Source organism: Prionailurus viverrinus, chromosome A1 (assembly GCF_022837055.1).
Source record: "Prionailurus viverrinus isolate Anna chromosome A1, UM_Priviv_1.0, whole genome shotgun sequence".
Classification (NCBI taxonomy): domain Eukaryota; kingdom Metazoa; phylum Chordata; class Mammalia; order Carnivora; family Felidae; genus Prionailurus; species Prionailurus viverrinus.
In genome coordinates this window covers 125,077,286-125,093,497 of record NC_062561.1, presented here as the reverse complement: position 1 = coordinate 125,093,497, position 16,212 = coordinate 125,077,286, and the positions used below count along the sequence as shown (strand labels likewise).

The 16,212-nt window shown below is 41.5% G+C and overlaps 1 protein-coding gene across 7 annotated transcripts in view; it reads left to right on the top strand.

Annotated features, from left to right (window-relative positions):
- Positions 1–16,212, top strand: part of ANKRD55 (ankyrin repeat domain 55) — a 266,719-nt gene that overhangs the window by 236,774 nt on the left and 13,733 nt on the right. For 6 of the 7 annotated variants that reach the window (XM_047841107.1, XM_047840811.1, XM_047840891.1 and 3 more), the window contains 2 exons: positions 10,734–10,918; positions 15,315–15,482. In XM_047841107.1, the coding sequence (XP_047697063.1) occupies positions 10,734–10,918; positions 15,315–15,482 (353 nt within the window). The remainder of the gene's footprint in view (positions 1–10,733; positions 10,919–15,314; positions 15,483–16,212) is intronic. The other variant, XM_047841042.1, reaches the window with a different exon arrangement.

Below are 16,212 nucleotides of genomic sequence, written 5' to 3'. Positions count from 1 at the left end.
CATCCACCTACATACTTTCAGTATCTAATCTCCCACCCTGACCCCTGGGGTGCTGTCCTCTGGTTGGGCAACCATGTGTGCTGATGCTCAGCTGATGTGAAAGTGGTATCCAAATCAAGCATTTCCTGTATTCATCCTCATCACACTTGAGTTTTAATCCCACAGATTTCTGATGGGGTTCACATCTCTGCTCCCACTTCCTCCACCCCACCCCCAATTTAGAGTTGCTGCTCTAGTCCTGCACGTGCAATGGAATCATTAGCAATGCTTGTAAAATTATAGGTCCCCAGACCCCCTCTCCACATCTTCCAATTTGGACTCTTCACGGGTGGGAACCCTTGCTCTCACCCTCTAAGAGGCAGTTTGGCAAAATGAAAAGTCAGAAAATCTGTTTGTATTGACAGACATGGTTTTGATCTGAGGAAAATCACCAATACCTTCTTGGTTTAACTATCAGTGTATCTTCGGGATATGAATGAGATTGTGCATATGACAGCACTGTGTAATGTGCTAGGTGATTGGAATAGATAACCATTTTTATTATGGTTCCTGATTTCTTCCACAACAGCTTAGTTATCATACCCACATCATCATATTCTTTCTCCTTACTAGATGATATAGCTTTTAACCTGCTACATTGATTGCCGTCCTGTCTGCACTTTAAAATCATCTGAAGAGCTTTTAAGCAATATTGGATACCCCAGCCCCACATCCTTAGATTTTCAGTCAGTTTTTCTGGAGTAGAGCCCAGGCATCCATATTTTTTAAAGCTTTGCTTCATCCCAGCAGACTGCAATATGCACGTAGGGTTGAAAACTGATGAGGGAGCATAAGGCAAGCTGACACCTCACAAACCCCCTCTCCTCCCCCCACCCCCACAGGTGGAATATGTGTGATATTCCTCAGGCACTGCTGGCTGACCAAGAACAAAGGAAAGGACTGAGAACAAATGGTTGAACTGATAGAGATCAAAGGACCTGAGTCTCCATCAGTTTGCAAATATCTTAGTAAATTACAAGAAGAAAGGCAATCTTATCAGTAGCCTAATCTCCAGGAACTCCCTATTATTACTGATAATGATTTGCTAGAGGGAAAAACAACCTTAGCCTGACAATAGCTAAGGCTTCAGTAATCTGTGAGTCTTCTTTAGCACATGGAAATCCCTTTAAGAAACTTCCTCTTGACTTTATCTCCCCCAACTCCAGAGCATATAACCAGTCACTCTTCACAACCCCAGTGCAGCTCTTTGTGCCCACAGGTCCTGTCCCTGTGCTTTAATAACTTTTTTGCACCAAAGACATCTCAGGAATTCTGGTCGGCTCCAGACCTCCATCACTCCAAAACCCCATCAAAAACACTACAATAAATGAATTCATATTAATGGGTACTAAAACCTTATCTACTCCTACATAAGATATTTGCCTTTTTGACCATGATTTTGTATAAGCATAACGTGTCACTCATTTATTGACTCCACTGCTTAATATATATTTCTTGAGCATATACCGTGTATCTGGCATTGGGTGTAAAAAGATTAACAAGGCAGGTTCCTTCTAAAAGCCTTACAATTGTATGAAATATGCTATGTGTGAGTGTGAGCGTATGTTAGCATACTTTTTTCTGAGGAAGGCATCCATGACTTTCTTCACTTCCTCAGTGAGGATCAGTGACTACCCCCAAAAAGGTTAAGAATCACAGTTGTGGGAAAACCGTGCACCCTCTGTCTCCTTGTGGTTAGCAGTGGAATTCAGAAGTGGTGCGTCCTGGCCTTTACTCTGCAAAGAAGGCTAAGGGTAATTCCAAATGTCAGCTGAAACCACGATGACACTTGCTTGCTTTAGACTTCTTGTTAATTTATAGTACAGGACCAGCATTGTGCTCCATTTACAGTTTTTCCACATGAATGAGTCTATTTCCCTTTGTCATTTATTCCTTTCCCTGAACTTCCTGCTCTTCTCTTGGACCACATGAGACCACATTTAAAGCTATAGCACTCTGAAATAATAAAGCCTCTGTATTCAACCCAGATTAACCAAGGCAGGAAAGATTGGAAACATTAGGTCCATGAAGTGATCTGGAATTGGGCTTCTGCCCCATCTTTAAGGTCTCTTGGTAACTGGTGGTGCCCTCCTGTGGGCCCACTGCCCTCATTTGCCCCTCCTGTCTTCCCAGGAGACCCTGCTGCTTGCCTCTGTCTTGGTTAGCACTGAGCAGAGCCCTGACCCCATCCAGTCTCTCTTGATGGCATCTCAGTCCCTTCAGGGCATGTGAGGACACCAATTTATCAGGAGTCCACACGGGTGTCTCTCCTCTACAAGGCAGAAATTCAGTTCCCAGTCTTTTTTCTCACTCTGTTCCTCAGAAAGCCTGTTGCTTCAGCTAACATTCCCATCAGAAGATTCTCACCAGTGTCAGTATTTGTATTTCTAATTTCAGCCCTTTTTTTCTCCATTCTGTACTCACATTGCCACCAAGTGCTCTTTCTACAAATCCCAAAGGAATGTATGAATACAACTGTTATCCCACCAAAACAGTTATGGTCCCTGTTGGTCCTTGGTTTAAAAACCTTCAGTGAGTTCCATCTGACATCTCTTTTGAACTCTAGACTCATATTTCTAGCTCTCCTGGGCCTCTCTACATCATTTCCCAGACGCTTCAAACTGGTCATGTCCAAACTTAACCCGTGATCTCTCCTTCCTGCCACACTCCCATCTTCCTGGTAGCCCAAGCCAAAAGGCCTCTGCATGGTCCATGAACCCTCCTTTCTTATCTTCCTTCACTGTCCCTTCATTATCAAGACTCCTCAATTCTACCTCCTCTGTTCCCACATCTCTGTTACCTACTTTCTATCCCCACTGTATAGGTCATGGTTATACCAGGAAACAGCCCATTTGCATGGGATAAATTGGGTAGAGAGTCATGAAGAGGCTATTTCCATACCACAGTACATTGCTATTAGGGCATCTGGGCCTAAGAGGGCATGGAAGGGAGCGGTTACTAAGACAGAAAAAGCTAGAGCTGTAGGAGAGGTCCCAGGACAGTACAGGTAGCCTTTGATGGAATGAACAAACTGTGGCCTGGCAGGGAGAGAACTGAATGATAAACACCTCAGTCTCTGTCCTCCTACACCCATCTCCTGTCAGTGCCACTCATTGGCCAAACCCAACAGGAAAACAAAGGAGTCCATTTGATGCAATTCATACAGGCTAAAAAGTAAAGAGCAGGATGGAAAAAGTTTGGAGGGTAAGCCTGGAAAAGCAACTAGAGACAATTTTGTACACCTGCCATCACTTCCTTAGCTCAGGTTTGTACCATCTTTCACCTGAACAGTTTCGGTATTTGTATTCCTACGTTCAGCCCTTTTCTTCTCCATTCTGTTCTCACATTGCCACCAAGTGCTCTTTCAACAAATCCCAAAGGAATGTATGAATACAACTGTTATCCCACCAAAACAGTTATGGTCACTGTTGGTCTTTGGCTTAAAAACCTTCAAAGAGTTCCATTTTTTGGTGCAGAACAAACTCCCTGTGCTAACACATACTGTTGTGAACAACCACTCCCCACCCCCTACCCACTCCCAGAGATTCATTCTGTCTCCACCTTAATCACGTTCTTCTCTTTTGGTGAAATCCTTCTTGCACTCCCCACATCATCCCTTCCACTTGAAGAATTTCTACATATTCTTTCTTATTCCTGAAGGCCTAACTAAATGCCACCTTCTTTATTAAGCTCCCTTCCGGAATTGTTCCCTCCAAGTTGCACATCTAGTGCTTTCTTAAACATCTAGGACTGGTGGCGTAGGCAATGGGATGCCTGATTCTTTCCTTCTAGACTGTGTGCTTAAAGGTACTGTGCCTTATTCAGGTAGATGTGTCTCAAGACCCAGAACAGATCTTTGTGAATCTTAGGTCCTCCAAGAGGTTTCACTGAATTCTGTCCAATAAACTTACCCATCTCAAATCAATGAGATTAATGGCTTATTGGGTTCTTTCTTTAGAACACCATTTGTTACCTTAACTGAGTGTTGCAGGAGTGTAAAAGTCTTAACACCAGGGAGGTTTTTCCAATCATAGGATTTCTAGCATAGATATGATGGCTGGTCAGTGAAGGTGGCAAGTATCTACTGTCCCTCAAATCTTGCCACTAGCTCCCTCCTCTGCTTACTAGAAAATGTGTTTATTTGGAATCTTTCTTAGAATTACTTTTCTTTCAGTGCATTTTTCAAGGGAGGGTAGAAAGAAAAGAATTATGATAATAAAAAACAACTATTTCATGTTTCTTCATTCAGTATGTAGTTATGTGGTTAAGGAAATTAAATACACACACACACACACACACACACACACACACACAAACACACCCTAATAGCTCTTTAATATAACCTTTAAGCCTCTAGTGCTTGAGACTGGTTTGGTTCAGTTGGTCCAATATGGAATCCTCCTCCTTCCTGTAGTGAAGACCTGTGGTCAGCCTTCTGGATTTATTCAAAGCCTTATAAATATACTTTTACCCTAAATATATTCAGAATAACAATGGATAAGCGTCATATACCAGTGGGGTCTAATTCCTAAGGTGAGAGAATCTCAGCGCTGCAAGGGACCAAACTAAATCATGTAATCCCACTATTCAATTCACGAGTAAAGAAACTAGTGCACAAGGAGGTTGTCATTTGACCAGATACACCCAGTGCCCACGTAGGCACCCAGGCCATATGACTCCCGGGAAGACTACAAAGCCACTAAGCCCAAAGTAAGCAAAGAAAATATTTGCAAAATCCATCATTCTGGGAGCAAAGGCCAACCTGCTTAGGAAACTGAAGTCTTGAAGGGCAACCTAAGTTTAAGTGGCCACATGTGTCAGCTCCCCAGTGCTTGGTTATAGTGAGGAAGGGATGCAGTAAAAGGAGAAAATAACAGGGACTCACCTAGGAGTGAACACAAGTGAAATAGTAAAAGAAAGAAGACAATGAGGAGAAGACAGAGAAGCTAAAAAGGATGGGTATTCTGTTTGGCTTTGCTTGTAGCTTGTAAGGCTTGTTTTACTCATTTATTTATTTGTTGCTCAGTAAATATTTATTGAGTATTACTCTCTGCTAGGCTTCATTTCAGCAGAAAGATCCCTAGTCATAACATTTAGAAAGGACAGGGTAGAGATATCCTGGAGACCTTCATTTATCAGACAAAAGTGGGATTTAACCCCTTTCTACACACTAACAGAGCAAGAAAGGAGTTTTGTTTTTTGTTTTTTGTTTGTTTCTTTGCTTCCTATACTATAGTAGTTTGTTTTCCTATAGTTTTTTGGTGTGTGTGTTTTGTGTTTTGTGTTTGTTTGTTTGTTTGTTTGTTTGTTTTCCGAAGTATCAGAAAACCTATGAAATGAAGTAGTTCAGCAGCGAGGGTCACCATGCCTCATGCCCCATCCCTCCAATTTCTGTCTTGTACTAGCTCTCCAGGAGAGTCAGCCCCAGGCTTTGGGGTATAAGGGCCTCTGGAGTCAGGCCAAGCAGTAAAGCCTGGGTCCAAAGGGGTTAATCATGAAGATAGTTCCAGACTTTGAGCTAGGCTGTTAGGCACCTTTTTTTTTTTTTTTTTTTTTTTTTTTTTAAATATGGTTAGCCCTAGACTCTCACCTCTCAAATGTTCACCTCATGTAGATGAGTAGATCTTTCCTTGGAGTTTCATTCTCAGCCTGACATATCTGGCTCTAGCTTAACTGATGGGCTAGTTCTTTCACCTTTAAGAGGGCTGTATGATCTACAACCCTAGCGATGATTTATCTAATCACCATCATGGGATAAGTGATGCAAATATGCCACTGCTTCCAAAAGAAGGAAGGTGGTTGGAGTGCCCTCCAAGAAGAAGCCACCATAGAGCTTATTCCCCAGACATGTGGTAATAAAAACTAGTCCAAAATCTTCCACAAAGACTCTTTGGAAGGTCACCTAGAATAAAAAGGGTCTACAGTAAGAATATTGTAATGTTTTTTAGCAATCTGCCTATAGAAAAATTCTTTTTTTAATGTTTATTTATTTTTGAGAGAGAGAGAGACAGACAGACAGACAGACAGATATCTCTGGATATAGCATCAGACTCCAAAGGTTAAGTGTTCAGTCCCACAAAGCTGCCCCTCAGATGCCAATCTCAAGCCCCAGGCTGTTACCTGTGCCTCTGATCTACCAGCGAAAGACTGGAAGTTCCACTGACCTCCTCAGATTTGATTAATTTTCTAGAGCAGCTCACAGAACTCAGGGAAACACTAACATTTACCATTTTATTAAAGGATGTGGTAAAGCATAGGAGTCAGTAGCCAGTTGAAGGGATACATAGGGTAAGGTCCAAAAGAAAGGAACTTCTAGCCTCATGGACCTTGAGGCCTGGCTTGGTAGCACATGGAAGCCTTCTGGTTCCCCAAGCATGGAAGCTCTGAAAAAGAACTAAAAAAGTTTTTGAGGCATTATTACATTGTCATGATTTAACTAAGTCGTGGGCCGTCAGCTGATTCTACTTCTAGCCCCTCTCCCCTCTCTGGAGGTTTTAGGGTGGGGATAATGGCAGTTCCAACCCTCTAATCACATGGTTGGTCCTCTTGGCTATCAGCCCCACCCTTGGGTGGGGTCGAAAAGTCACCTTCATTAATAACAAGACACTCATTTCACCTTTATGGTTCTGAAGCATTTTCAGGAATCTGAGAAATATATTTTGGTTATCTAATGACTATATATACATTTCTTATAAATAATTATATCACACAAAGCCTCTTATGAACCCTCCCTCACGAGGTGTAAAGTGAAAATGACTAGCACTTGGTAGTTCCCAGCCGTTTTCAGAGCACATGAAGGCAACTGTATGGATTATCCATGGACAGAAACAAAACAAATACAACAGAAAACAAATAAATCCACAATCCACATCTGGCCACTCAATGCAGAATTCCAGAGCTCCGTAAGAAAAGGATCTGTACAGTTTGTTACTTCCCCTGTTTAATGAAAGGAATCCCACTCTCCATTCTTCCTGAGGGCTCTTCTAAGCACCACCCCATTCCTTCTATCCTGGTGCTCCTTGGTCATTGTAACCCTCTCTGGCCTCCCAGGCCTGGAGCCTACCATTGGCTGACATGGCCAGCTTGCCAAGAAGGAAATGCTGTCACCAGGAAACCACTGAGCCTGAGGCCCCAGCTCATAGACTAGTGCTCTCTTGAGCCCCTCAAATTCCTGTGGGGGTGCACCATGGCAACCCTCTGAGCAAAGGCTTTTAAAGCACCTCATGTTTCATTTTGTAAAAGGTCTCATTTGGCCAGGCACACATCATTGCTTCTGACATTGCAGTCTAAGCAGGCATTTTTACTTCTGTTTCCCCAGTATGAACATGCAGGATCAAATAAACAGACCGTTCCTTTTCTCAGGGACAGAATGGTATAGTGGTGAAGTGCAAGGGCTCTGCAGACAGGCTGTCTATCCTGGTCATGTCCCTTCTCGACTGTCACCCTGGCCAAGTTACTTGATTCCCACATGCCTCCATATTCTGCTCTACAGTATGGGGATCATAGGAGTACCTACTTCACAGGGTTCTTACCAGGATTAAATGAGCTGGCATGTGACAATGCTTAGAACAGTGCCAGGCACACAAAGTCTACACAAAGTAAAGGTAGCTATCGCCCTTATTCCTGGGAGCACCTTCTTCTTAAAGAAAAGGAAATACAGTGACAATGTTGTAGAAGTGAGATCTAGGTATAGAGGCAAAGGCCTTGCCTGGAAAATTCAGGATAGAAGATATTTTGGAGGAAAAGGATAAGGTTGCAGTTCTCATCTAGAGAAGCTGTGTGACACTTTAGTCCTCAGGGACACTGCTGACTGGGCCTGCCTGGTCAGGGTCCAGAATAGGCTGGTGCAGAGTCCTGGGAAGCAACACAATTTCAGTGTGACTTCCAAAAATGACTGCTCTGAGAGTCAGGCGAGGAGGGAGGAAGACACAGGGTGAGGAGATGGGTATTGTTTTTTCTATCTGTGCTTGACACTCCCCCTTTCACACAAAGAGAGAATTGTGACAGGGCACTTTGCCCTTTGAATCACCTTGGCAACCTGAATTCTTTTGCTGTTCCAGGAAATTATAAACAAAATAAATATATTGAACTGACGCTCTTTGCTTCTGTTTTCTCCCTCAAATGGTACTTTTTTAAAAGGTGTGCATGTTGGGGGTGGGGTGCTCTTGATTGTTTTAAATGTATTTTAGACTCCTTCAAAATATGTTTAAGTAACATCAGGTGAAGGAATCCTAGAAAAGTTGATAAAGCAGGCACAGAAGCTTGGATGTGTTCAGTGTAAACAACTTCTGGTAACAGGCATGCCATAGAACTTCATCAATTGATCCAAATAATGTAAAAGTTGTTGTAGACAAAGGAAGGATGGAAGGAGCAAGAGGATATAAGAGGGAAGATGAGAGGAAGAGAAGGAAGAAGCTTGAGGGTAGGAACCACTTTATGGGCCTGTGACCAGTACAGCCAAAGCAGGTCCCATGCTCAAAAGGGATCCCTGTGCTTGGGGTATAATGCTCTGTGGCCGCCATCTGAAAATTTTCATTAATTTTATCTTTGAATTTTTGTTTTGTAAGTGAAGTCAGAAAGGACAATGGTACCATGGCTCACACAGTACTGCTTCCCCACCTCTCTAGTACAAACTCTCAGCCTCCTGGCAAGGGACCTGGACACAGACCTGAGGAGGGTCAGGATCAAGCATGTGCCAGATTACAAGAGGAAGGCCCAGGCACCTGTGAGGGTTTGCTCTAGTAGTAAGACTCTCCAGCCCAAAGGAGCACAATAATAAATAGCAAATAAAAATCACTGTGCCATGTCAAAAAGGCCCCAAGAAGAAAGGACTGAGATTCTTTCCTGCCATATCAACAGGGGACTCCACATTTTCATTTTGCCCTGAGCCTCACACATTATGTATCTGGCCCTGGTTGCAGCATTTAACACCCACTCAGCTCTCTTCCTGCACCTCAGAGTTGAGAGTTGTGAGGGCCCCTGGCCCTCGTCCTGCAAGAGGTTGTAGAACTCATGTCAGCTGCCCTCTCTCATACAGTGGAAGCACATTTCCAGGGTTCACAGTGTAATTGCCCATTGTGAGCCAGCAACAAGCTGAGTAATGGGAAATCCGGAGAGCCGAGAATGCAGAGACAAGGGAGGGAAAGGAAGAGGAAAGGTGAAATGAATGAGTGCTGTTCCATGGAATTGTGAAAACTGACTCCAGCTGTGGGGTCAAATAAACAGGATAACACAGTGCGAAGAAGACCAACAGGAAATTTTACACGGAAAAATGTATCAGGAGGTAGCTGTTGAACAGCATTTGAAGTATATCAAAATTGAAGCTTTTTAAAAATCCAACTCTATTTCTTGCCCAGGTCTCTGACCCTAGCTTGTGGTCCAGCTCTGGGCTTCCAGAACTATACCTTGCTCCTCTATTTCCTTAACCTGCTCTTAATCCTCCTAGGGACCTCCATTCTACCCATAAGTCCTAGTGCATGGAGTTACAGGGTCTTTCTGTGGACTCAATAAGAAAATTAAAATGCTAATGAATTATTTGGATTGTTTTATAATCTTTCCAGAGATATCAGGAGAATCTGAAGGATTAGAGTTTCTATTGTATGATATAAAATGAGAATCTCTTTCATTGGCCAATGAAAATTTATTGTCATTTGAAATTGTAAATGCTCATGCAGTTTTTTTTTTTTCAGGTCAATGAAAGGTATTCAACACCAGTAATATGCACAGATTTTACTTACCTATTTGTGCAAGCTGAGGAGATATAGGACACTATCAAGGAAGAATTGGTAACTTTTAAGACTTGGACGGGCTACTTAAAAAAGTGTAGAATAGCCTCCTTTCAAAGATAGGATGAAAAGTTTATTATAGATCTACACAGAGATGGACCCAATTTAGATGGTTGCCTGAAGTTCTTTCTTTCTCATATTTGTTGATTTCTTATTGACTAACTACTTAATTATGATCCATTTACTTTCACCAAGGATTTTTGGAGATTAAATTTCATGCAGTTTGTAGCAATCTGATCATTACTGGATCATCTTGGTCATCATTTTGCCACCAGTGAGTACTCATCCTGGTCATTTTGTTAACATTAAAATTCACTCTGGGGTACCTGGGTGGTTCAGTCAGTTAAGGTCCAGTCTCGGCCCAGGTCATGATCTCAGGGTTCATGGGTTTGAGCCCCTCATTGGGCTCTGTGCTGACAACGTGGAGCCTGCTTCGGATTCTCTGCCTCCCTCTCTGCCTCTCTTTTTCTCACGCTCTCAAAAATAAATAAACATTAAAAAAATCATTGTTTAAAATTTTTTTTCACTCTTCTGGTTTCTCAGGGGCCAACCTCTGCCCTAGTTGGGGAAAAAAAAACAACAAATAGATTTGATGAACCAGTTGTTGTCTAGGTAGCCGCCCCCCCCCCCCAGCATGTCAGTCACACCTGTATTTAATTTAAGTCCTTGTTAGTTGGCTAATGATGGAAGACAATTTAGCTCTTATGGGAAACAAAAATCCTTCCAGTGACAAGAGGCAAGTGGGAGTTTGTTGGAGGGTTTGTTAAAATGTGTTTACTCCCCTTTTTAGTTTTCCTTTCCTATTCTTTTTCTTTTTGCATTTTTTTCTTTGTATTTTATCTTAACATTCATAGACCGGGAAGAGCACTGGATGATACATAATGAGCTTCCTTTGACTCTCTCCTCCAGAGTGGAAATAGAATTCTGTGTTCCATCATCCTGAGCCACCACCAGGGTCCATCCATAATCAACTACGATGACGAGAGTGGGAAGACATGTGTGCACATCGCCGCAGCAGCAGGCTTCAGCGACATTATTAACGAACTGGCGAGAGTGCCTGAGTGCAACCTGCAGGCTCTGGATGTGGACGACAGGTATTGGTAGCAACTCAAAGTGTTGGGAACTAACAGCCATCTTCTCTTTATCTTAAAATAAAGAACATGGTTAAGGGGTTATCCTATATGACTATATCCTTGACTGCCGGTAATATTCACACATGTGCTTGTGACAATAAAAACTGCTCTATTTTAGTCAGGGCAGGAAAAATCATTGTTATGGAAAGAAATGCTGTGACTGTACAGTATTGTCAGACTTTCCACTTTTTGCTAAATGTTCTCAGAAGGCTTTCTGTATGTCAGCTTCCTGCTATATATGCACTTTTTATTTCTTAACAGTCTCATTTTTTTCATCATTCCTGGATTATGTCATAAAGTCTATAAGTTCTTGTTATCCAGACAAGAGCATAAGAGAAGTTTTGTATTCAGAACTAGATGTGACATTTTTCAGGTTTTTCTTTTTTTTTTCCCAACCATTAAAAATACATTGGCAAGGAAAAAGAAGCTGGATCCAGAAAGGGGAAGAGACTTATCCCAGAGGTAGTTAGCAATGAAAGAAGACTTGTACCCTCCTCTTCTAAACGAAGAACTTTTCATCCATAATCAACTATTAGAGCTTTTCAATTACACTGCTTATCTAATCTTTGTTTTGGTTAGGCATTGATTCAATGGAAATACAAGAATAATATAACAACAAACAAGACTATTGAAAATAAGTAAAAGGCTTACATGCTATGTATGGGTTTTTTGCCCTCTTCTGTTGAAGTGCAAAATTAGCCACCTACTTATCTTAACTTCAGGTAAATACCAAGAAGCACCTCCTACTCTGCTATACCTGAAATTCTTATAACTAAATACCAAGAAGCACCTCCTACTCTGCTATACCTGAAATTCTTATAACACCTGGGAAAAATTCTTGAGTTGCACATGAGTCTCAGGACTTGGAGATGGTTAACATGATGACTTTAATTAAAATTGAAGTGTAGATCATTGAAAGTAGACCTTTTCCCAAGGTCAGATATTGATCTTGAGCAGGTAAGACAGTAACAGGACTGAAGTTACATGAAGAGAAAAGGTTAATGAGCCAGAAAAAAAAAGAAGAAAGCAACACATTTAAGAAAGGAGGGCTGGAGAAAAGTTTACCGACTTTAAAATACTTTCACAACCAGTTCCAAATAGGATATTTCCCAGTTTGCATTATCATAAACTTAGCAAAGGAAATCCAGTTCCCCAAGCCTCAGGGAAGAAAGTAAAACCAAGGTAGGAAAAAAAAGTACAAAAGATAAGATCGTACAAGAGTTCAAAGTGAAGTAAAATCTCCAGGAGAATCTAGTTCCTGCTCCAAAGCTCAACTCACTTGTTGCCAATTGAGGCAAATTGAGGCCAAATTGTTGCCAATTGAGGCCAATAGAGGCCAAATCCTGCCCTCCGTTTTGTTTTGTTTTCTGCAACCTGCAGCTGTACCTTCACACTGAAACTGTGAGCTTGTCTTAGTAGAATTTTTCAGAAGTTTCATAGGTATAAATGCTTTAACCATTTTTAGGAATTGTGACTTCCTTATGCTTCTTCTCCTAGTGGAGAGAAAGTGTTTGAAGCAAAGGGAAGAAAAATAAGGCAGTGGTTTAAAAAAAAGAGAGAGAGGGGAAAATATGCAGGCACTAGTCCTCCTAGATATTAAAGTACTTTCTAGATCTGTGATATTTATTTATTTTTTAAAAGTTTACTTATTTATTTTAAGAGAGAGAGAGAAAGAGAAAGAGAGAGCAGGGGAAGAGGAGAGAGAGAGAGGTGAGAGATAGAGAATCCCAAGCAGGCTCTGTGCTGTCAGCATGGAGCCTGTTTTGGGGCTTGATCTCAGGAACTGTGAGATTATGACTGAAGCCAAAATCAAGAGTGGGAAGCTTAACCATCTGAGCCCCCAGGTGCCCCAGATGTATGATATTTAAAACATGGTGTAATTAGCCTAAGATCCATGGCACAGAACACATAACTCAGAAGTAGCTCATGTAGCATAAATGTCTCAAGTTTCATCAACCTTTGAGGTCATACTTTACTTTAATAACCAACCCATTTATCTTCAGGAAAGACAGTCTTTTATCAAGTTCTCTCTACATGCTTCTGGGAATTCTCTCGGGAATGTTTACATGTCCTATAAATCATTCCTTACTGACATCTCAACCAATACTGCATGCTTATATCAATCATTTCCTGCTCTTCAGACACTACCTCATCAACCACCTCTAATGAATTTTTTCTGAGTCATGGGCCCTGGCCCTCCACCTTCACATTTTGATAGTTTCAGCTGTCACAGTGTAAAGGTGTGTTTGTGTGCTGTGTTTGTCGGAAATTTAGAGATAAGAAAGGAATTACAGGTTAGATAACCTGAAATTGGATACTACAGATTGCCCACAAAGGCTCTGTGTATATTAGTTAGGAGTTTTCTATATACTCTGTTTCTCTGCAAAATAATTTATGTTTTCCCCTTGTTCTTCCGGATCTCTTTTTCCATGTTGGCAGTCAGAAGAATTAAAACACTCGGTCTTCACAATTGTTGTAAAGAAGTATTTCACACTGCTCCAAAGTGAGTTGTCATGTGTCCGTGAACCTGATGAGATTGATGCCCAACCCTTCATCTATTGAATTTATTGGCAATATATCCTCTAAACAGGATGGCATAATCTGGCTGGAGCCTCATCCTGTTTCATAATGGATATTGTGTGGAGACCTCTCTCAAGTAGAATAGAATCAGTCACATCTGCCACTTATTCAAATAAGCAGGGTGATTGATCACTGTATTGAAAAGAAACACAGTCCTATGACGTGTTCTCAAATTGCGGGAAGTAGTATAACCTGAGGAGGAGGATGCTTGATTGACAGAAGACACAATCCACGCATGGGGATCCTGACCACACTGAGGACAAGACTACTCTCCCAAGTACTAAGTCCCATGCACCTTAACAGATAGCTCCAACTGAGCCCTTCTCTGTCTAGCCCCTTGGCTGCCTCCATGTCTGAGAGACTGCTTGGCCACTCTTCTGCCCAGGGTTCAGGCCCCACCAGAAAGCCAAGAAGTTTTCCATGCCTTCCTTCCCTGCCTCAGGATTGAGCCTTTCCCAGGGCAGTTTAAAAATGACAATATTTTCGGGGCGCCTGGGTGGCGCAGTCGGTTAAGCATCCGACTTCAGCCAGGTCACGATCTCGCAGTCCATGAGTTCGAGCCCCGTGTCAGGCTCTGGGCTGACGGCTCAGAGCCTGGAGCCTGCTTCTGATTCTGTGTCTCCCTTTCTCTCTGCCCCTCCCCCGTTCATGCTCTGTCTCTCTCTGTCCCAAAAATAAATAAATGTTGAAAAAAAAAATTAAAAAAAAAAAAAGACAATATTTTCTGCTAGCCTCCTGCTTTTTTTTTTTTTTTTTTTTTTACCTAAGAGAATACTGCTTTTACAATTAAATAAAGGCTTCACTATTGAGGAATATGTATCTATCTTCTGGCTGATGAAGGACTTTCTAAGTATAAAATGCTGAAAGAAACAAAAGCAAAGAGATAATTAAATGTGGTTATTTTTAATTTTTTAAGGAAAATCACTATAAAAATTAAAAGTCAAGTAACAAATTAGAGAAAATGTTTGCTAAAGTATTGATATCTTTAATATATAAGGAGCCTACATAAATTAGTAAGAAAAACTAACAATATAACAGAAAAAAAAATGGCCAAAAGGCATTAAGAGTCATTTCAGTCAGAAGACTCAAATGACAAATAAAAATGTATTTCAAAACTTCCACCTCACTATTAAAGAAATGCAAAAGAAAATAACACTGTGGTATCATTTTGCCTACCAAATTGGCAAAGATTTTTAAAGGTGATGATAACACTCAGTTTAGGGAAGGAATAGGGACACAGCTGGTAGGGGGAGAAATTGAGTCAATGTTCTTAGAAGACAGTTTGCACTATGTATAAAGAGCCTTAAAATTGCCCATAGCTTGGGGTCGCCTGCGTGGCTCAGTAGGTTAAGCAGCTGGCTTTGGCTCAGGTCATGATCTCACAATTTGTGAGATCAGACTGTGCTGACAGCTTGGAGCCTGTTTGGGATTTTGTGTCTCCCTCTCTCTCTGCTCTTCCCCTGCTTGTGCTCGCTCTCTCTCTCTCTCAAAAATAAATAAACTTAAAAAAAAATTGCCCATAGCTTTTGATGCACTACTTCCTCTTCTAGGACATCGTCAAGAAGGCTTGACGGGTACAAGGCTCCAGAATGCTTATAGCTGGAGGACAGTTTGCATCATCCTGAAGCCCCATCTGATACTTAACTTACCATTTCCACACTGCAAATAGCCACACATTTTTCGTGCCACACCCAGACTTTAAACAACTGTTGCCAGCTGAGCACCCTGTGCCATTTCTGTGCTCTGACCCTTGTGCCATTCCCATGTGGTCCCCCAGGACACCGCTGCACTGGGCTGCAGCTGCAGGGAAGGCAGACTGTGTGCAGTCACTGCTGGAACTGGGCATGGACAGCAACCTGCGAGACACCAAGGAGAGCACACCCCTGGCCTACGCCCTGTACTGTGGCCACACAGCCTGTGTCCAACTCCTCTGCCAAGAGAGTAGGTGAGTGCACTGGAGAGGAGAGGCACTCATTGTTTTCTTCCTCTCAAACATTTATGAAATTGGATGAAACTTTTTCGCTTGCCGATGCCCAAATCCAGCTCTAACTTAATATTGTCCTTGCCACCGTCTAATATATCGTGACATGTTCTCTACTCTATGGAGTAAAATTATAGTAGTGAGCCCAAATCCATCACCCTAACATCCACTGGACTTTCATTTCTTCTTTCCTTTTTCTCCCTTTCTTCTTCCCTGTATGCCATGTTCTCTTAATCTTCTTTTTTTCCATAATCAACAATTCTCAAACTTTTTGTTCTCAGCACCCTTTTCCACTTTCAAAAATTGGGAACCCCGAGGGGTTTTCTTTATGGGAGTTACACCTTTCTGTATTTATAGCTCTAAAAACTAAAACTAATTTTTAATAAAATATGTAGTTATTCATTTAAAGCAATAATAACCTCATTACATTTACATGTTGACATAAATACCATATTTGTAGCTAAAAATAACCTTGTTGTCCAAAACCAAAAAAAAAAAAATGTAATGAGAAGAACAGCAGAGCTTTGCAATGTTTTGCAAATCTCTTCGATATCTTAATAGAAGCATAGTAGAATACAGCTATATTCCCACATCTGTTCCTGTATTCAGTCTCTTGCAATATGTTATTTTGATTGAAGTGTCTGAAAAAAATCTGGCTTTGCATAAATATGCAGTTGGAGAAGGGAATATTTCA